The sequence below is a fragment of the Callorhinchus milii genome, unplaced genomic scaffold (genome assembly GCF_018977255.1).
Source record: "Callorhinchus milii isolate IMCB2004 unplaced genomic scaffold, IMCB_Cmil_1.0 Scaffold14, whole genome shotgun sequence".
NCBI classification, from domain to species: Eukaryota; Metazoa; Chordata; class Chondrichthyes; order Chimaeriformes; family Callorhinchidae; genus Callorhinchus; species Callorhinchus milii.
In genome coordinates this window covers 8,515,265-8,537,614 of record NW_024704755.1, presented here as the reverse complement: position 1 = coordinate 8,537,614, position 22,350 = coordinate 8,515,265, and the positions used below count along the sequence as shown (strand labels likewise).

The 22,350-nt window shown below is 36.8% G+C and overlaps 1 protein-coding gene across 3 annotated transcripts in view; it reads right to left on the bottom strand.

Annotated features, from left to right (window-relative positions):
- Positions 1-22,350, bottom strand: part of phkb (phosphorylase kinase, beta) — a 77,863-nt gene that overhangs the window by 12,385 nt on the left and 43,128 nt on the right. For all 3 annotated transcript variants that reach the window (XM_007889421.2, XM_042340237.1, XM_007889420.2), the window contains exons 12-24: positions 22,002-22,079; positions 17,822-17,980; positions 16,385-16,479; positions 8,246-8,301; positions 7,899-7,992; positions 7,139-7,222; positions 5,815-5,919; positions 5,367-5,449; positions 5,188-5,278; positions 4,779-4,840; positions 4,522-4,684; positions 3,788-3,869; positions 2,155-2,212 (exon numbers count right to left, since the gene is read on the bottom strand). In XM_007889421.2, coding sequence (XP_007887612.1) covers positions 2,155-2,212; positions 3,788-3,869; positions 4,522-4,684; positions 4,779-4,840; positions 5,188-5,278; positions 5,367-5,449; positions 5,815-5,919; positions 7,139-7,222; positions 7,899-7,992; positions 8,246-8,301; positions 16,385-16,479; positions 17,822-17,980; positions 22,002-22,079 — 1,210 coding nt within the window. The remainder of the gene's footprint in view (positions 1-2,154; positions 2,213-3,787; positions 3,870-4,521; positions 4,685-4,778; positions 4,841-5,187; positions 5,279-5,366; positions 5,450-5,814; positions 5,920-7,138; positions 7,223-7,898; positions 7,993-8,245; positions 8,302-16,384; positions 16,480-17,821; positions 17,981-22,001; positions 22,080-22,350) is intronic.

Below are 22,350 nucleotides of genomic sequence, written 5' to 3'. Positions count from 1 at the left end.
GAGTGTGCTGAGTCAAAAGAAGAACACTATGGAACAAAGATCTCACGACAGAGATGTGTTTTCTTTTGCAATGTATTTGAAAAATCAACATTCCTGACAAACATAGCTTGGAAAATCAGCAAGTTCACTGACTATTATGAAACTTGCTTAATGGCAAACTTTGGCCATTAAGTGGAAACACAGCCAACCACCCAATGAAAGGCATGCTCAACATCTAGTGCAAAGCTTGTAAAAAAACATTCGTAAGCACAAGTTCTCTGGTGATGGGCAAGAAAGCATCAAAATACAACTGAGAAAATACAAAATGCAAGCTACTGGGCTGATGACTTTAGGGGGAGGCGAAATTACACACTAAACATAGCACCAAATCTCACAAACACAGTACAATTACGCCATTGTCTTAATTACCTGCTTCCCATGTACCAGCATTGAAGTAATACTTGGGGCTAAAGAAGCACCAAACTGCTTTAGAGTGGCAGCAGTGTAACGTATAGCCAACCTAGGTATATTGCATAATGGTCGTGTAAGAATATAGACTTTACAAGAAAAATAAAAAAAATTAAACATGCTTAAACATTGTTTGAGGATAGTGCTTAAAAGAATTTACATTCACAGAATTTAGAACCCATTTGTGATAAGGAATTAGCACAAATATTGTGCTGTGATAACATTAATAAGGAAATTATAGTTAAAGGTGCACACTACCAAGCTGCCTCAGAAAGCAACCAGAAAGGTTAATGGAAACCGAGTCAGAGGACATCAGTCTTAGTGAGAGCTGAACAAGATTGCTTCAGTCTTGCCTACATTTAGCTGTTGTCTGCAGTATTGAGAACAATACTTCATGTTTTCTGTACAAAGGTTGGATTACAAGGATTCATTTCATTCTGTACAACAACAACATACATTTATACAGTTGCCTACACCCGGTATAGTGTCTCAGAGTGCTTAATAGCCTCTGCCTTGGAAAACTAAGATGGGAAAAATGTTAATCAGATAGAAAGATGAACACAGCAAACGCACTCTCACCATCCAATTATTTATAAATAAAACTATGAAGAATAAATATGCTCATGTTTAAAATCCCTGTTCTTTGTTCTACGTGAATCCTAGCCTGGTCTTCACCAATATGGAAACAGCTTATCTACCTGAATACTGAGTTTAGGTTATAACAGTGTTGCTGGCAACAGTGTTGTTAACTAAAGGTTTATCTGTATGTATATTTATCACTGGGCCTATATTGCAAGTTTACCAATCAGCTGGCAGGCAGCTAAACGCGATATCATCACAATGTATGTAAAGAGTTCATCCACCACCACATGCACATTCAGTGCTTGTTCCAATATGGATCAAAATCAACAGCAGAGGCCAGAGGTTATTCCATCTGGCTCCGGCACCGTGATGTTTTAGACTTAAGTTCTTTGCAACATTCGCTTCAATGACCGCCCAATTTGCCCATAAATTCCCAATCTTGACGGGTTGCACCTGATACACAGTATCCCTATTCTCTTTGCATAATTTTCTGATCGGAAAGATATTTTTACTCAAATTATACCTCCCGTTTTGCACATCTCAAAAGGAAAACAAAAGATGCCTCTCCAAGACTATCTAATCTGCTTTTCTATTTACCTCTTACTCTTTCTATTATTCATGTTACATATCCTCCAGGATGCTTGAAGAAGTTACTGACCCCAACAGCACCAGGGAGCTCAATTAACATGCTCCCAATGAAAATGAGAGAAACGCTAAAACAGCTTGATTAATGACTGTAACAGTGATGCAAATTTAGTTCCCTCAAACTGCTGGGCTCAGTAACTGCTCAAAGCAAATTCTGCTGCAGATTGCATCACTATTTGACTGGTTAAACAAAACCTAGACAAAATTACTTCATTGTAGATCATTATACAAAAAAAACGATGTTAAAAAAAAATTATCATAAGCTTAAGGGAGCACCATCAGCCTGGAGTTCCCAATTCAAATTGAATTTGAGTACCCAATTCTAATTCTTTCTAACTCAGCGATAGAATGCAAATAATGCCTCTCGCCAACTCGCATGAATTCCACTCCGACACAATCTATTTTCAGAGAAGAGTTCATGTGCAGATCAGCACAAATTATTTATACTTTAGAAGGAAAAACAAAGAACTGTATACAGACCAGTGCTTTTTACTGCCAGATTTCCAATAGAGTTTTTCCAAAAGATCTGCAATGGTACCTGCAAATGGAAGCAAGAGTGAAACCTGTAATGCACACACACATATATATTTTGCTTTAAGATATTGTTAGCTTATTATGTGGTTTACTGATACCTCCGTTTATTACCATTTATTATAAATGTGAAAGGCATTTCTTTAAACAGTTTTCTTTGGATCTGAGCCATTAATATAAGGTAACTGATAGGCACATCACTTGCCTATATAGGCATAGGAATCCCAATGCCTATGAGCATATTTTTAACATTAATGTCTGGCTTAATGTCTGGTATCACTACACATTTCAAAGCTCAATTCAATTTTTTTTACATTTTTAGACCGCCTTATCACGTCAAAACATTTTAAAGGGTTTGACTGTTATCAAGTGAAATGACATTTTGTAGGCAATCTCATAAAAATTGTAATTAGCAAGGGCCCACAAACAACCAAAAGATAAATTACCAATCTATTCAACATATAGCACCTGAAATAAAATTAATGGAGTTTGCGGTGCATTGCAGCTTGCTTTAATTCTCTTGGTTTAATTCGCTTGGCACTATGTTTTCAACACTGCAGGGAAAGGATTATATATTGACTAAGGATGAAAAATTGCTTCCCACTAAAAAGACCATCAATATGAAACCTCCCTCAATTTTAAAAAAGTAGAACTATACCTCACTAAACCTGTAAAAGAATCAAGGATAATTTAAGATTGAATACTGATCATAATGCAAATGCATCCTACCGATTTAATACGGAGAACTGTTGTAAAGAAGGGTTAGGATGTATCATAAGTGAATACTGGAATAACAAAAAACAATATAAAATACAAATAATGTTTAATTAACTATTGATGTGTTTTTGTTGACAAGTGAATAATTTAAGACTTGATTACTGCATTCAATCAGCTACATTGGCTTTGTAAGCCATTTACTGAATTGCTAATTTAAAAACCTTGTTTTACCAGTAGAGGGCATTATGGTATTTTTCAGCCAGAGAATCGATCAGGTTTAAATCAATGCAACACACTGCTTTTTTTTAAGAAAAACTTTCTTTTCAACCTTTTTTGTTACTCCTTTGAAGGGCTCTGCCACAGAAATTACTCGTTTAGGTATACTCCTTTAGATGTACAATGAGGGTTGAGACTGTGAAGTTATGATTAATCAAATTCAGTGGTGTGATGAATAGGTATCATAATACAACAATGAATCCGCATCTGATTATTGGCAACATCAGCTTCTCTATGGCCTTCTCTCCTGCCTCCCCCTAACATCCCACACTGAAATTACTTTGTTGTCGCACTCTGCTTTGCTGGGAGCCAGATCCAATTAAGACAGTCAGTGGCAGACAGGTAAATAATTGCAATCTTTAAAATAACTGTTCCGTCATCTTGCAGATTTTTGCATTATTTAACATGTCACTGGCCAAGGCACTGAGATTGCTTTTGTACTTTTCAATTAATCTTGTGGCATAGTTATCCATGAGACCCAGCACACAATATCCTTTAGCTTCTCACACTGAGGTCACTTCAACAACACAGGGTTGGAAACGCATCACTGAGTATTGTACTCGGTGTTAGCTAGTAAAATCAAATTCACCTTTTGAGGAAACGAAGTTGGGGCCTTCTCGTTTCATCAAAATACTCAAGAGTATAGCATTGCTTTCGAGGCATTTGCACTCCTAAGAAACACACAATTGTATAGTAGTTAATATACAGGCACACATTAAGTTATGTTAGATTTGTAAAAAAAATGTCAGCTTTTACAGAAATATATACATATATGCAGATTTAAAAATAACAGCACATTGCACCTCAGGCTTAGAATTATACTTCAGTCTTAGAAACCATAACAATGCTGCACCAAGACTGCAGTATTATAGTAAGCCTTTTCAGTTTTTTTTACATACAAAAGTCCAATTAATTTTCTAATCATCTCCCCAATGGCATATGCCTGACTCCTGGTCTGACCTCTCCTGCTGAGGTGCCATTGCAAGAAAATATGACCGAAAGCACGAAGAGATAGGTCTCAAGACAGACCTCAAATAAGGCAAGGGAGAGAGGGAGTTGGAGGGACGACAGGATGGGAGCTCCAACGAATAGGAACAAAAGGTTGAAAGTCTGTCGGATTAAATACAATGTGCAGAACCATTGTTCTGGCAATTTGGTGAAATGCGGACGAGAGTGTTTGACACAATGCTAGACAGAACCTCAGAATGGGTCTATAATTTTCCCGCAGGCAGCAGCAATAAGTTTCATTGTGCTTGGTACGACTCTGTTGATGGAAAAGCGGTCAATAGATATTATAGTAAAAGGTTAAATTTCTTTCCTTACTTCCAGCTTGTGTAGGATTTCATCGGTGGATTTACTTTTCCAATCATTCATGTTTATCTCAGGCCCTTGATCTAGCTTGTAAATATTTACTGCACTTGCCCGTCGTTTCACCCTCGAGTGTGATGGAAATTCGAGCTCTTTAAAATGTACGAAATCTGGAATACTGCAAAAATAAAACCCTCAAGTAAATTCTACCAGAAAGAACACCCAATTATATGCAAACTTTTTTTAAAATGACAATACATAATAATCCATACTCTTCCTCTTCACTTAATCGTAGAAAGTCCAGCTGTTCCACTGTTGCTCCAGCTATTAAAGTCTGCAACACAAATAAAAATACATTTAAAGAAGTTCCGATATACGTGCAATATTTTGAACATTTCAGATTCCAGCAAATACTCAAAACAATTGATGAGGTTTCATCACAAATTTGTTTTCTCAAATACTAAAGTTGAACAGCAACAAATGAATAATGTGACATTAGCAGAATGCTTGTGGTTTGGCCACTGTGAGAGAGTGGGAGAGTGGAAAGTACAAGCATGACTTGCACTCTCCATTCCCTGGGAGAGCACAACCACACACAAATTATTTTTTCACACTATGAATATCTCTGGTATGATGTATTACATAGTCTACATTGAGTAAACCATATTGACATTCACATACCTGCAGTCTGTCAACACGAACCTTCACTCCTCCGATATTACCCTTTTTGAATGAAGCCAGCATGTCCAAAATGGGATTAAATCGGCTCCCTCTGGATAGATAATTGTTGAATTAATTTACATTCTTATCTAATATAGAAGTGGCACACAATAGCTCTTACAAATGAAAGAATGTCTTACTTTATGTTATCTTCACGGATCAAAACAAGGTATAGAGGACGTGTATTCATTTTCCAAGACTGCTTCATAAACTGTAGTGAATTCTGCAGAGGTAGATGGTTGGAAATATATATGCAGTAATTATTTTTTTAACGATCACCTAATGAATAATATATAAATGAATTAAATGGCAATTTTTACCAATTTAATTGTATAAAAACAAAATTGATAGGAAGAGAGAGGGAGTTCAAAATATATTTTTTTTGGTTAAGTAAAATATATACCATGCTAACTGGTGGTATAACAATTCTAATTATTGGATACACATGAGTTTTTAAAAATATTTTTCTCTGCTTATCATAACGATTAAGCAAAAATGAGTATTTCATAAGTTTGACCAATATAACGTGTCTAGCTTCAATTCTATTGGTGTAATTAAAACCAACAACCAGCAGTATTTGGTGAATACCTTTATGTCGTCAATCAGTATCAGCACATCTTGAGACATGTAAAAGTCACTCAAGTCGAAGACAAGAGAGAAACACACTACTGTCTTCCCCAAAATTCGGTAAATCTGAAGGGAAAAGGGAAGAAAATTTTTACCTTGTTTTCAAAGTCGAGATTCATTCTTCTGATAAAAGGAAAATATAACCCAGTGAATTAGCCTCAGTCACACATCACGGCAACCTGTTCCAGTCATTAATTAAACTCCGGGTAAATGTTCTGGGATATGTCCTGAAATTGTCTTTTGCCTCTCTAATCCTATGTCTTCTTGTTTTACTGTCTTGGTGCATTCTAAAGGATTGTTCTGAATGTACTTTTAACCCATTTCAAATTGTATTATTATTCTAATAATTAAATTTTATAAATCGCAATAAGTTTCCTCGCCCTCTCCTTGCCTCCTTCAAGGCCTGTTTCAAGACCTTCCTCTTTGACTGTGGCTTTGGTTATCTTCCTACCACCACCCCCTTGCCCTGCACCCCTCCTGATTCGAGCCCCCAGCTCAGATGCAAACCCTTGACTGCCCAGCACTTGTATCATACTGGATTAATGGATTATCAAAAGTTAAAATCCTTTCATTAATCATTTTCAACTTTCACTCCACATTTTACCCACAATGTACAATAAAGCAGCCAAAAATATCAGCATTGTGCCACATTTGAATCGACATATTGTACAATCGTTTGTTGCTATCTACACAAAACAGCAGTAGATTAAAGGATTGTCTGGTTTATGAGATAAGACTCTCTCTCTTGCATGTAGAAAATATTACTGAAATCAGTGCTGCTTAGAATTTCCAGCAGAGTACAGTTTGCAGTCAAAATGCTTTGAGATGTGTGTTGGCATAAATTCCAATTTATATTCCCTTAAATATTAAAAATGCAAGCAATAATTTATTTTGGCACACCTTTGTTTGATTAAATAAGGAGGAACTGAAGTCCTTTTTCTGAGCTGTGCCTGTTTCAGCTTTTCAACCGTTGCCATAGCAATTACTATAACTTGTGTCTTATCTGCTTCAGTAACTTGTTTTCTACATAGGTATACTGCACATACATGGGCTCAATAGATCAATGGTTACAGACCAATGACAGTTTAGCACAACTAGAGTGTACTGATAATGCTCGTCAGAACTCTAGAAAGTAAAAAAAAGACACAAACCACGTTCAGAATTTAAAACAATTTGACTTTTTAAAAAATATATATTTCTTCTACATTATGAAATTCTCATTATTATCAAATAATGTAAAATGTTTAAGGACCAATTGTTATTTTACAACCAAAAGGCTGCTCACCAATGACGTTCCAATATAGCCAATAGGCCTCTTCGGTCTGCCAGTCAGTTTAAGCTTTTTGTTAACACCCAAGACACTATAGGCCTACAAGTACAGTGTAATGAAGAATGTACGTTATACAAGCAATTATTTTTTAATATACAAACAAATACAATTGTTTCTCAGCTGCATGGATGCCTTATTTAAACGTATTTGTGACAGAGAAAGAGATGGTTTTGTTACTTCCATTCTTCCAGTTTATATTCTCTGCATTGTTTGCATTAAAATAAATAAAATATAGATGCAGCATATTTACAGCATATTTTAAAACCATATTTCAGCTCACATGAACTGTAGCACGTCTTAATTCATTTTTTAAATTGAATTAAAATTCATTTAAAAATTAAACTTTTTAAATGAATAAATTTATCATCTTCGAATTCAAACAGCAATGTGACACAATTTAAAATAAGCGATATTATGTCCATCATTGGCAAAATTAGTTCAGATGTACAGAATTTGATCAAATCAACAATTACAGAACATTAATATTACCATTGATATTATTTATGCATATTGCTGCTGTGAATTGGATAACTGCCGCTGTTGTTTGTCAGGAGGCAATATAGGATGCACTAGGAATGTAATCTTAATTAGACAGCAATGCAAACATCTCTCCATGTGTGACACTTAAAAGTGAACACCTGCAGTGTGCAACATCTTTTTACAGGGGCTCTGCATACTTTGAATGCAATGCAGTAAAAAAAGCTCTTGTGTTTACCTTTCCAATCTCCTGTTGAGGCCATATTTGGATTGGTTCAACTTGGTGAGGGGTCTGAGTTTGTATTCCATATGTGTTCAGAAAAACTTGCAGGCTATAATACAGAATGGTTGTTTATATATATATATATATTAAATATACACACAATATATAATATATATTCTTATACAAAATATGCAATTCTAAACAAATAAAATATGAGACAATTTTTCTGCAAGTAAAATTTAGATATAACTAAATTAGTATTCTCAGTGCAACAGCCACGAACTCTTGGCCGAAGAACAAATAACTGCTGCAGATGAGACAAGGCTTGTTATAGCTTGACTAATAGGCTATGCATCACGTACCGCTGGCTTTCAGCAATCAAGGCCACGTGAACCACCAAATCATTTTCAACAAGACTCTGAAAGACAGAGTGAAAGTGGGTAAGGCTCAGAACAAATCATAAAAACAAAAGTGCGGTATTATTAGCTAAAAAATGAAGACACTAAATGTATTGATTAGTCTGTTCTCTTGTATTATCTTGTATCTTAGAATGAATCAATTGTGCTGACAGAGCAATTCAGCACTGCACAAGCTAAAACCCATTAGTCTACCTAGCCAAAGGGGCTCATTCGAAATGCCATTTTGTATGATGCATAACTTTGTATTTAGAGCAATTCACTCTCGTACTATCATAGGAATGTCATGGTATGTTGCTGAATGTAATGGATCAAAACCATTTATAATGCACCATGCCATGCATTACTAATCAGTTTTTAACAAGTTCTAAAAGTAAAAGCACATTGTTATCATATATCGTGCTGTGTCAGAAACCCATGTGAATACTAAGAAAACATTGCTATAAAAATGACGAAGTTATAAAGTAATAAGTTATTATACTGCAGCATTCAATACCAATTGTTCTATTCTGTCGAGCTATTAAAATTCTAACAAATGCTATGATACCCACAGAATGTCATACTTTAGCTATGATTTCAGTATAAAATGTTGGCTCAATAACAATCTACATTGTGTATCCACTAACTATTAGAATCATAGGACATTTACAATACAGAAGGAGGCCTTTCAGCTTGTGCTCATGCAAGCTGCCACACTTGAAACATCCTTTTTAATTCAATTACCAGGCTCTTTCCATATAATTTTTAATATTATTTCTCAACTATTTATGCAACTCCCTTTTAATTGCTGTTGTAAACTTGGTTTCAACAGGCATCTGTGGTAAAGGATATCATATTCAAATAAGTCTTAAAAAAAGTAACATTCGTAAAAATAACAAGGCAATAAATAATCAGAATTTTTTTTCATGAGAACTGTTTTCTATGACTTCAAAAGTACTCATCATGTTCCTCTTCAAAAATTCTCTTATAAAAATAGATAGTTCTCAAAAAGGAAATGAAGTGTACTAGGGAATAAATAAGCAAGATGAAAACAAGTTCAGAGTAGGATTGTATGTCATATAAACCTCAGGAAAGTAAAGCTTTTAAAATTCAGGCACATATTTTAGGATGTTAAGCCCCATACACACACCATAGCTGGAGTTTCACAAGCTTGATTGTAAACCTTTCACTGCTGTGTAGTAAATACAGGGCTGTTTGAGAAGCTTTAGGAGAAGACGACAATACGATTACAAGTGAATAATCTGCTTTTATCCTTCAGATCTTCGCTCAGATAAACGTAATAAGCTACTGTAGTTAAAATCCCAAGGTAAATCAGACAGGCAAAAAGTGTATTGTATATTTCTGGAGACTGCTCAAGTATTGCCTTTCAAAGAGGAAAGTCGTTCGATATTTTAATGAAAATGCTTAGATCTAAAATAGTTATGTAATTATGTGACAAAAGGGAGAGTGAAAGAAAGAAAAGAAAATGGGTCAGTGAACATGACTGCATTACGAAGTCTTTGCACAATGTCTTTTATGTCTTTACATAAAATATTAAAGAGAAGATGCCATATCAAGCATGCTTCTTGCAGATATTTTACAACTCACTAAGCATTGACTATCACTTGAGAGAAAGTTCCTCAAAAATAGTTAAGCAAAACTTGAAAATATCTACTTATGCTTGCAGGTCTATTGTCGAAACCTGGTTTCTAAATTGCATTCCATGGTTAGAGCAGCACAGGAATTATTAATTATCTTTGTCCATATAAAACCAAACGCAATGAAGTGCTTACAATGTCATGCTAGTACAGATATTATAATCCTGTAAAGTTCATAGCTTTGTTATAAGTGAAAATCAGCTTGGCAAACAACCTCTCCACTTTTTTCCAAGCCTTTGGAGCTTAAAAAATTCAGTCTATGTCTTAACATGGTATGATCAATAGTTCGAACCGAAAAAGTATGATGAAATCATTCCTGCAGATAAATGGTGGTTTGTTGAAAGGACTGATGAGAATCTAAGAAAAATCTTGGGAATCATGATTCAGATTTTGGTGCACAACAATAATATTTGTGTTTGATATACCTTTCACATTGGGAGGACATCTCAAGCGCTTCACAGGATACACAGTGAAGTGTAATGATTGTATATTTTGTAGGTGAATTTGAGGCCAATTTGTACCCGGCAATATCCCACAAACAGCCACAAAATGAATAACCAATTTTATTTTTACAGTCTCCTTTAATCTTGGAGATAAGATTCTGGCGCCTTTAGAAGCTACCACAGCAGTAAGAAAAATGGAAAATATGAAAGCTAGAAGTGTGAAATAAAAATAACAGAAAGTGTTTGGTAAATGCTTCAGCAAGTTTATCAACCTTGGACAAAGATGCGTTGTGACATCCAAATGCTGAACAACCTGCGAGGCATTTTCCACATTCTCCATTTATTTTAAAAAACATAGTGTAAAAGAACTTAGCAGCCTATAAATGTACATCATCCTTTCCTAGCTCTATGAGATGAGATGAAAAAACTGCAATAGAAAATTTAATTTACGTGCAAGAAAGAAATGGTTTATGCAAAATTGCCCTTTTGCACAGTCCAAGTAAATCCATTCACAAACAGACGGGCAAATTGCTCAAGAACCTTCTCTTTTGTGTAGAATATACATATGTGATAATAGTTGGGTCAGTTATTCGGCTAATATATTCTCTAAGAAAAGGCTCCAATCTTGAGAAATCGAGTGATTCCTCAAGATCAGAACAAGGAACAAGCCAAGTAATTGCAATGATCAGAGAAATACCCCGTCCAAAGGTATCCTCAGAGAACACCGTGGAAATCCTTCAAAGGTCAGTGAAACTACTGAGAAGATTCAGTGATGGTGGTGGTGGGGAGGTGCACTATACCATTATACAGAGAGTCCTTTCATCTCTGGAGTATGCAGCCCATACCAATGCGATTTATTTCTATCTACCATGCTTAGGAGAGTCTTAAATAGTCCTAGATGCTGCTCCGCGTGAAGGACTCTACATAAATACAAATTGGTGCCGCCATTGTTGAATGTAATTGTTCAATGTGCTCTACATGAAATAAACAGCTTGATGCTTAAACTGCATGGTAAAATGCTTTATTCCCTAGCAGGAACATCCCTCATCTTTGTGTGGGTTCATCTCATCCCTTCTAACGCAAGACATGCACTGCCATTATAAGGTGCATCACCTATTTGCCTAAACGTGAACAGATGAAACTCAACACAACTAATGCTGACAGGTCTGAGTGTCAAACAATACCAGGAATTGAACAATTAGATTTTGGATCAATGCAACAGTATCCTGTTCAACCTCAATTCCTTTTGCTGACCTTTGCTGAAGAGGTAGAAGCTCTTTGAATAGTATTACTTTCTGACACATTTATTTTCAAAGTATCCTTTGAATTGTACACTGATGAGAAAAAANCCAGAGAAAAAAACATCTTTTCTGACTGTAGTTTTGCAACAATATACCTGCACAGAGGATTCAATGATACGCTCAGTAATTATTCCCCCATCTACCATATAGCGCATATATAAATGATACAGACTAAAAAAGATCATACCAGCCTGCTTTATTACTCAAGACAACATGACCATTCTTATTGGTGCTTTTATAATGTGCAGCGATTACAAACCAAGCTTCAGCAGGTCTGATTTTGACAGTATGCTGATTTGACCTGTTGCAGTATAAATGAAGTGAGTGTCAATTGATTCCAAGTTGGCTCCCAAACAGTTAATTAAAAGGCTAGGACAACTGTCTGTTGAACAATAAGTAAAAAAANTACTAACGTTGATTTTGGAGGTCAGCCCAAGAGCAAACCTCCATTATCATGCCTTAGTTTTTTCTAAAACAACTCAGACCAATACTATGCGGAACAGGAAGTTTAAACCAAGTGAGCAGAATAAACTGCAAAATGCAAAATATTGCAGATGCTGGAAATCTGAAACAAAAACAGAAGCTGCTGGGAACACTCAGTAGGTCAGGCAGCATCTACGGAGAAAGGAATGTGAGTCAACATTTCGGGTCCACGACCCTTCGTCAGAACTGGGGCATGTTGGGAGGGAGAGGCTTTTAAGGGTTAACAGAGAGGGGGGAGGTAGGGCAAGGAAGACAAAGGAGAAAATGAGGGTAGAGGACAGGGCACGATGGGTTAAAGAGGTGTTAATGATGCAAAACAAAGGGGGCATTGCAACAAAGCAGGGAAATAGAATAATTCTCCATAGAATAAACTGCAGTTGCACGCAGTAGTGTTGACCTTAACAAGTTACCTAAAGTATAAGTCGATACTTAGAAGTCAGGAATTAAAATTGCTCTCTTTTGTTGAATGATTCATTTGGAGGAAACGTCTTTGGAACAACAGCCAACTGTTAATGGTCATTTTTATAATAACTTTGTTAGTAAGCCACAAAGGAGCACAAAGCGATTGATCATTACTAGCTTCTTTACAGCAAAGTGGTAGCAGTGAATTGGTCTATCCACGATAAAATACCAAATAAGAGCTGCAGTCGTTCATCAAAACAAATATTTGAAAAGAAATGTGTCAATTTGCACATAAATTTTGCATGGTTGATTCAGATAAAAGCAGGACTTTACCACCCTTCCTCGCAATCTGTTCCAGCTGTTCATTACTCCTGGTGCACACTGACATCGTGTAATTTCTTGTAATCAACTATGGATTATCATTTGAAAAAAAACTGTAGTGAATACATTACAATCATTTAGCCACATTACCCCAAGAACTCGTTTTATCAGTATACTGCCAGGGATTGACATATAAACTGTGTTGTTAATATATACATAGAAATGAACGCTTACAAATGGAATGCCAGGCGTTAAACTTATATCTTCTACCATTATCACACCTCCCAGGAACATACCTTCCAGAACACACATAATAGACAAAATGTCCATCACAATATATTCAGTTTTGCCAAAGGCTTTAGCTATGAACTGTTGTTAAAGGAGACAATAAAGTCTGTTTAGTTAAGTTGCTTAATGTACTGGGAACAATTTGGCACACCTTTTTACAACAGTATGAAAGTGTGAAGAATTAAGTTATGAATTATTACAGTATACAAGTTATAAGCTTTTATTTTAAGTGAATGACACCATGTAACTGCAAGTCATTAATAACAGTCGAGCAATATGAACTGTTTTAATAATGTATTCCGTTCTGTACTACAAAAGCAAGTTGACTTTTCAGGTTAAAAGTATATTGACGTTACAGTCAACTGAGATTATCATGTGTGACGCGTACATATTTTAACACTGACATAATGTCTTTAAGTACTTTATCATCTTGATATTTTGGCATGCTTCATAAATGTTTTTCACAATTTTCTCTGATCTCTCTTGGGAATAATAATCTGTTGTATCTAGGAAGCTTCCTCCATTGGTTCCACTCTAATTTCTCCAATCGTCTCCAAGTCTGAAGTTCATATTCAAATTATTATTAATGATAATTCTTGTATTTGATAACAGTGCATTTGATAACTCCCAATATTGGGAGGACATCTCAAAGAGCTTCACAGGATTTACTGTAAAGTGTAGTGACTATGTTTGGTAGGCAAAGGTCACCAACATACTCACCAAGTGGTGAAAATAATACATCTATGGTTATCCATGCAACTTCAATAAAATGATGCCTTGCCATCTAATTTAAATGTTACAAAGACTGAATTCTTCAATATGAACAATAGTTGCTAGACTGATGACACAATCTGTTAACATCCTCATTCTAATTACAGTCTGCTTCCAGCATAATATTTTTAATATAATATCGGTAAAGTGTCTTTCACTTCGGGACATCCCAGGTGCTGAAAGATCAGGGATTAGGACCTAAGTGGGGGGTTTGGATCAGGGAAGGTGGGGAGGGCAGAGAGGGCGGCCGAAGAGGAGGGTCTTGAGGCGTGCCTTGAAGGAGGCAAGGAAGGAGGCGAGGCAAAGGCAATGTGGGATTGAGTTCCAGAGGGTAGGGGCAGAGAGGCTGAAAGCCGACCATGGGGCGAACCTGACGGGGGATATGGAGCAGGCCGGAGCCTGCTGAGCAGAGGGAGCGAACAGGTTGATTAAATCATCTGAAAAGAAGATCCCCTATGAAGCATACCAATAATCTTATCCAAAATTGATCTGCATTAGACATATTGATCCATAATACTTTACTAGTTTGCTTTAGTTTTCAAATTAAATATGCATTAAGGGCTTGAAGCATCATATAGAGAAAATGCACTGGCAAAGGGATAGTATGACATGAGTCATGAACTCGAACCTGCATTGCAGTAATTCTGAAACACTAATGTTTTCAGGATAATGGATATTTTAAACTGCACCAGTGAATATTACTGCTCAATTCTCAACTAAATGAGTATAGTTATTAAAAGAAAAAAAACAGAACTGTCGAGATGGAAAAATCTCTGGGATCATAAAAGTTAGTATTTTGAACAAATTGGTTTGTTGCATTGATAATGCCTTCCTTTCCGATTTACTGCAGCCATGAAATGGGCATCTATTTTTCACTGATCGCTAAAAAATAACCAGGTTTCTGCTGCATCTTTACAATGGAAAAACATGTTCCAGCTTAACTGAGTTTAAAGATTTCATTTCAAACCTTCACTTAATTTGCAAATTATTTAAAACCATTAATGGTATTGTGATACACAGACAGATGGGCAGCCCAGCAGTGAGAATCAACAACAACAACAAGCACTTATATAGCGCCCTCCATGCCAGGTGGCATCTCAGAGCGTTTAACAATGGTGGAGCCCAAGGCCGAGCCAGTGGGAGTGGGAAGGTGACCAGAGGCACGGTCGTAAAGGAAGGTCTTCAGGCGCGACCTAAAGATGGGGAAGGAGGGGGCAAGGCAAAGGGGTTGAAGGAGGGAGTTCCAAAGTTTCGGGGCGTAGTGGCTGAAGGCATGGCTGCCGATGGTAGAGCGGAGGATTTGGGGGACGTGGAGGGGGCTGGACCCAGTAAAGCTGAGGCAGCGCATACTGCTGTGGGGAGAGAGGTTAGAGAGATAGGGGGGTGCCAAGGAATGGAGGGATTTTAACACGAAAGTGAGGATCTTGAAGTCGATCTGCTCTGCCAAACTCACCTGGCTCCCTGTCACAAAGACTGGAGTTATCGGGGTACGAAGTTTGGTGCAGGTGAGAATGTGGGTGGTAGAGTTTTGAATGAGCTGGATTTGGTGAATAGTGGAGGAGGGGAGACCGGCGAGGAGGACATTTGAATATCCAGCCGAGAGGTGACAAAGGCATGGACAAGGGTTTTGGCAGCTTTTGGGGTGAGGTATCGTCAGAGACGGGCAATGCGGCGGAGATGGAAGAAAGCAGTGCTGGTCAGGGACCGGATGTGGGGGAGGAAGGATAATTGTTGATTGAACTTGACGTCTAAGTTGCGCACCGGTTTAGAGAGTTTTAAGGACAGGTCGGGTAGGTTGAGGATGTAGGAACTGTGGGACAGAAGACGTCGGCAGTAGTGAAAAAGCATGGCTTCCATCTTGCTGACGTTTAACTGCAGGAAATTTGCGCTTATCCAGCTCCTAATATCCGACAGACAAGCTGACAGAACATCAGGGGACTGGGGGTCACAGCTGAAGGTGAAAATGTAAAGTTGAGTGTCAACTGCATACATGTGGAAGTTAACCCTATATCTGCGGATAACATCGCCGAGAGAGAGCATATAGATGAGGAAGAGAAAGGGGCCAAGGATGGATCCTTGGGGTACCCCGCAGTTGATCGGGTGGAAGAGCGAAAATCGCGACCAGGTGGAGAGTCCCTGAAAAACACATTCTCAATAATAATGCAGACGAAGTGACAGAATTCGTCCATAGTATTCTTCAGTAGTAAACTCATAGTATTTCACTTAAAAATGTTAAATTGCAGGTTTGATTCAGATGATCATAAAAGGATCTGAAATAATAGGTTTTCAAAGCAGACATACTTCACTCTTGTGGTCTGTTTATACTGTGATATTAGCAGCTTTTGAAGAAAATGAACACTTTCTACAAAAAAAGTCAATGTGCAATTTATCGTCTCCACCTTTTTAGTCAAATATTGGATTTATGTCTTTGAGACTAACCTGGTTGGAGTATCTCAATCTCACACTTCTCTGTTCATTTTGAGGTATATAGCGTCCCACAGGGTCAAGATCCTTAGGGCTGATCAATTTGCTCACTATCAGGAAGAAACAATGAAAATTACTGAGTAAAATTACTCAAGTTAAATAATACATTTGATTTTAATGGTCACTTATTGCTTTTGGTGCAAGCTTTACATACCTTCTCGGAATACTCTCTCTCCAAACTGGTGACAACTATGGCGACTTCACCTCTGCCACATCACCCACCTCTGCCCCTATCTCACACTCAATGCCGCTGAAAAACTCAGCCTTTGTTCCATCCTGTTTAGACGTTTTCAACACACTGCTCACTGATCTCCCGAGCTCCACCATTCACAAGCTGTAATTCATCCCAAACTTCACCGACCACAACTTTACCTATATAAAGGGTGCTATATAAATGCAAGCTGTTGTTGTTTGTAACATACCAAATGGAAAATATTCACAAATTCACAATAAACACAAAGATGTTCCTTCGGCCAATTTGATCTAAACCTTCCAGAATACCCATGATAGCATCAAGCGGTTTCTTAAATGACCCTTGCTGGTAATCTGTTCACGGAACACAATTAATTGAAGCAGTAATGGATCTTCAGCAACAGAGTAGTTATAAATAAGACCGACAGCTGGATTGAAAGATCAGACATTCCCCAAGCAGAGGTAATAATGCACCAAGAAACATAGCAATATGTAGGACTGAAAATGCTCATTAGAGCCTGTCTGACCAATCTCATTTTGAATATCATCTCTTCCCATGAATCCCCAAAACCTTAGAAAGCAAGAATATATCTAATTGCCATTTGAATTTGCTCAAAGAATCCCCATCCAGTTCCACAGATAAATCAGTGAAAAGTAGTTGCTAAATGATTTTTCACACTTTTCCTTCTAAATACATAGTGACCTACGTGTTATAGACCGACTAACCTTATTCAATAAAACATTGTGGTCTTGCTTATTTATATTATTTAACAGCTTCAAGATATCAATATGATCACCCCTCAAACTCCTCTTCCCCACTGCAAGCAGGTATCTATTCTCATAGCTGAAAATTTGAAAATTCCAATTCTTTGTAATTTGGATATAACGAATATATCATTCGTCATATTTTCTCTATTTCAAGGCCAAAGTTAAAAATTCTATTTAAAGCAAAAGAAGAAAAGCTAAAATGGAGCTGGAGTGTTATGTGCTACAAGGCTTTAAAGTGGGTATTTTATATTTAGTGGCACACAACTAAATTGGTTCAATGGAATAAGTATGCTTACAGGATATCTAAAATAAATAAAGGTTATGTTCTCCTTGGTATTTTTCCAAAGGGGTACATTTGTCCTATTCTGCCTGCACAGGTTGAGAGGAAAATTAATTAAAATTAATGCACTTAATAAAAAGTACTTTACTTACCGAGTAACTCTGAAATGAGGTAAAGGGCCTGTGCCCACAAGAAAAGTTTTCCATCCCTTCCACTGTTGCTCGCATAGCGTCGCTGGCTCCCAGGAACTTCCTTTTCTTGATCAATCAATTCACTTGGTACATAGTAATACTTTGGTATCACGTAATAGCCTGAGGAGTTAACCAGATATAAACCACAACCATAGGTACCATAAAACTCATTCATATTCTAACCAAATGAAGAAACTTATATTCAAAACAAGAATCTGGCTAAACGAGTTGCATCCGAATTTCAATACAGTATCCCTTATAATAATACAATACAGCATTCTTGTACTGTATTCCTGTACTGGAATATTGTACAGTATATAGTATTCCTTCTGCCATTCTCACACATACTGCCGATTAGCTTCATTGCAAATACAAAGCTTCTTATAAAATGACACACTGACCCTTTGCTGGTCCAGTGACTGCATCTTTACCAGAGATAAGTCTTTTCATTAAACTATTAGTTTCTTTTGAAAAATGTTTTTTTTTTGGGGGGGGGGAAGAAGAAACAAGCATGGAACCATACAGGTAAAGGTTACTCATTAAATCATAACATCAATAAATTCTATGAAGAATGCCTCTTTCGATTAGCAAATTATACATTTCAATGAATTATCTTTGTGTCTTTTTCTCACCATGTGCCAGTCCATACACACACATAACAATGAGTCACTAAGCAGTGATTGAAAGTGGAAATCTTGGTTGATTTTTTTTACCCTTCCCAGCTCAAGAGGCACCAACAAACCAGAATTTCATCACCTTCAAAAATTCATTTTACAGAATCCTGAGCATGAAATTTTTCTAAAAGCTTCATCTATAATTCAGTTCAAAGAAGCAGCATGTACTTTTGGGGCTATTTTCTGTACTGTATTTTAGTACTGTATCTGTAAACTGAGATGGAAGAAATCGTCTTGCGAGCTTCATTTGAAAGCGATTCCACATAAAGCAACAGACAACCGCATCAATCATCTTTACAGAGCACAATTTTCTTTTCAAGCTCGAAATATGTTCACAGAATCTCAGCAATAAGTCTACAAGCATCAAGCCGAATCCCTCTGGAAATGTATTTTGCACTCTCACTTCATTTTGGAAGAGACCAATTTCACTGCAGCATCTTATGCAGAAATATTCATACTTTATGTACTAGAATATAAATAGCCTAATTTAAAAAGTGAAAATACATTGGGTCAATTTGGTGAAGTCCAGTGATGGTCACTTTATATTACAAGGTACTTGCCAACTTTTTCAAGAGTATTATTGTGGAGGTGGAAGTAGGGAGGTACTTACAGCAAATGACTATTTTGATTACTGTACTGTAACATTTCTCTAAAATGTCTTCCACTTGATTTGAAAACCCTTTCCTTACATTCACTTGAAAATTCTGCACTTGTCAAATTCTGGCATATAATCAACAGAATGACACTTTATTTTAAATTGAGCAATGGCACTCAGAATCAAAGCAGTTGATCTCCACTGAACAGTTGTAATCAATAGCTGATCTGCTGGTGGCAGCTGTGTATCTCTATGAACCAAATTGTTTGGGGAGAGCAATTCTTCGCATTGAAAGTTGTCCTCCAGGCAGGAATGTTCTATTTTTGTATTTACCCATTTTAATTCTGAGTTATATATAAACATACAGTATTACCTACCGATTGATTTAACTAAGGGAATTATATTTTCATATAATTCTAAATATTAGTGTAGTGAGATTTTATTTAGACAAACTTGACATGAAACCCAAGGCTCTATGGCTCTGCTCAATTATCAGTCAGGGCACTTAAAATCTCCTCTAGTTTATTGGAGGCTTATGTTGTTTTTCCCATTGTGGACTTACTGCCGATTAGAATCCTGACTTTATTCATAGTAAGTGGAGGATAACTAATGATGAAGAAATACTGTATATTATGCAAAATAACAGATGTATATGGACAGGGCTATCAGATGGTCTATGCTCTTGAGACTCAGATGATATATAGATACACTGAGTACATGAGGCACTTATTTGATAACAGACCATTTTCTCCAATCTTGCTGTTGCTCATGACTGCAAAGCTGATTTAAGAGACAAAAGATACTTCCTGGCAGAGTAGCAATGCACGTTGGTACACATGCAGTAAATTGAAATCAGGCATTTGTTTTTCAATGTTTAATAGCTGCACTTTAAAAAAAATAACTGGATAGCACAAGAGTTTTGGGCAGAACACGAGCAGGAAGCCTAGCACCATCACCACTCATCATATTTGAAATAACTAAGAAGAAAGGGAGAGTGTGTGTGTGTGAGAGAGAGAGAGAGGGAGTGTGTGTGATCTGAGATATACAACGAAGGAGAAGGAATAATAAGAACTTACAAATCAAGAACCCGAGGGAAACATTCCTTATTAAGATAATAATCTCTTGCATTTGATATAGCGCCTTATCATGTCTACGAGATGTCTCAAAGTACTTCACAGAATATACTGTAAAATGAATTGACTGTATATTTTGTGGGCGAAATGCAGCAGCCAATTGCGCACAGCAACGTCCCACAAACAGTCGTGGATTGAGTGACCAAATTATTATGATCATTATTTTTTGAAGAGATTATTACCCCCAGAAACGCGATCCACCAATTGACTAACAACAGGTTCCTACTTACTGCTAGGTAAACAGAGGCATGTGAAGTAAAGAAACTTGCCCAACGTTTTGCCCTGCCCTGGAATCAAACCCAGGCCCTCTCGCTTGCGAGTGCTCTAACCACTGAGCTACAGGACTCCAAGGAAGATGACTACAGGCATGAAGTAGGCAGAAATAGATGATAATAATAATAAATACATCTTAATCATGTTTTAGTCACTTGGATACAATACCATCCAAGGGTAAATACATCACACCTATTAAGTGATGTTAATACAGTATACGACATTGCATTTGAGTTCCAGGTCTTAATTCAGACAACAGTATGGATTATTATTTCAGGCAGAAGAGAACAATTTAGACTGAAAATATTCAAGAGTATTTGTCTGAAGATCGTCTGCTAAACCAAATTTAACTGAAACTTTTAAAAAGGGGAGTTTTATTTATTTCAAATGGCTTATATTTGGTTCATTTTTTGTAGCACCAAATTGGAAATAATTATTTTTTGCAGATTTCTCAGTTTCTTGTAAAGAACATGACAAAATAGGTGCAAAGAGACATCCTCGTTCTGCAGGGTTAACCAACAGTCACAGATTTATGTGATAAAAAAATCATTATGGCTTTAAGACAATTTACCAATCAGTAATGAATCTGTCATATTCACGGTTAACAGAATTACATTGTATTCTATTAATGACCCGGTTAGCTTACTATCAGTTGCTGGATCAGTTTCATCTGAAATATGAAATAACCCTGCTGGGACCTCTCCCCGAACTCAGAAATTCTAATAGCCTAACTTAAATGAGCCGGAACAGAGCACTGTCAGCTTTTCAGATGCCATCACTTTCCCAGGAAGCTGAATGCAAGTTTGACTGAGAATTCAGGACGCAGAATAGACAAATGATTGTTAGGCTCCCCCGGTGAGGTGTGGTGGGAATGTGCCACTTGAGGGGTATGGCCACTAACAGAATATTTTAAAACATAAAGATAAGTAAGCTGAACTGCAAGTAACATCGGTTAATCTAATCCACTTGCATCTCAGATACTAACTTGAATTTAAAGTGCCGTTAGATGAAATCTGAACACACTTTTTTTTAATATCTTCAACATCTTAGTGTTTTTAAAAGAGACCATTTAGAGATTCAAGCAAACTGCATAACAGAGGAAAAATATTATTGGTCATTAAGAAGGCAATCAGTGGCTCGATGAGTTTGGATGTCCCATTTTGTCTCTAGGCCTGCGTGGGATGAAAGTCTCGTCTCTCTGCGAGGGATTAGGGTGATCTTATGACACTAGCTAATGTGGTCTCAACCCAAAGTACAGCAAAAACACTCTGCCATGAACATAATGTGTCAAAAAATGAGGATCTCACTTAGAAATACCATAAGCCTGGTTTCAGAAGTGCTTAAATATATGTGGTACAGTAGCTGTGCTCTTCTGCAGTTGGGAAGTTGAAATTCATGCTTTGGGATGCAGTGAAGAGAGACCTTTATTTTGAATGTTAACCAAGGTTGCTTTTGAGTAACCTTACCTTCATATGTCTGGAGAATCAAAGGTTTAAGCAGGTTCTGATAAGTCTCAACTTGGTGAGGTTTTTCCCTAAACACGCCTGAAGAATACAAGAAATGATCATTTTTAAAAGAAACAATGTTTGCGCTACAAACAAATGTATGCAACGTTTTCATTCACATGGACAGTCAACACGCAATGTTTATTATTACTGCAACTGATTTATTCAAACAGATTCCTACATTAATCAATTGTTTTAGATTTTCAGGCTTCAATATTGCACTTATTTTGATAACTCGAACACAGCAAACGACTGATACAAACTCTTTATAAAGCAAGAATGTAAGACAATAAGACAACTCGCAATTTCC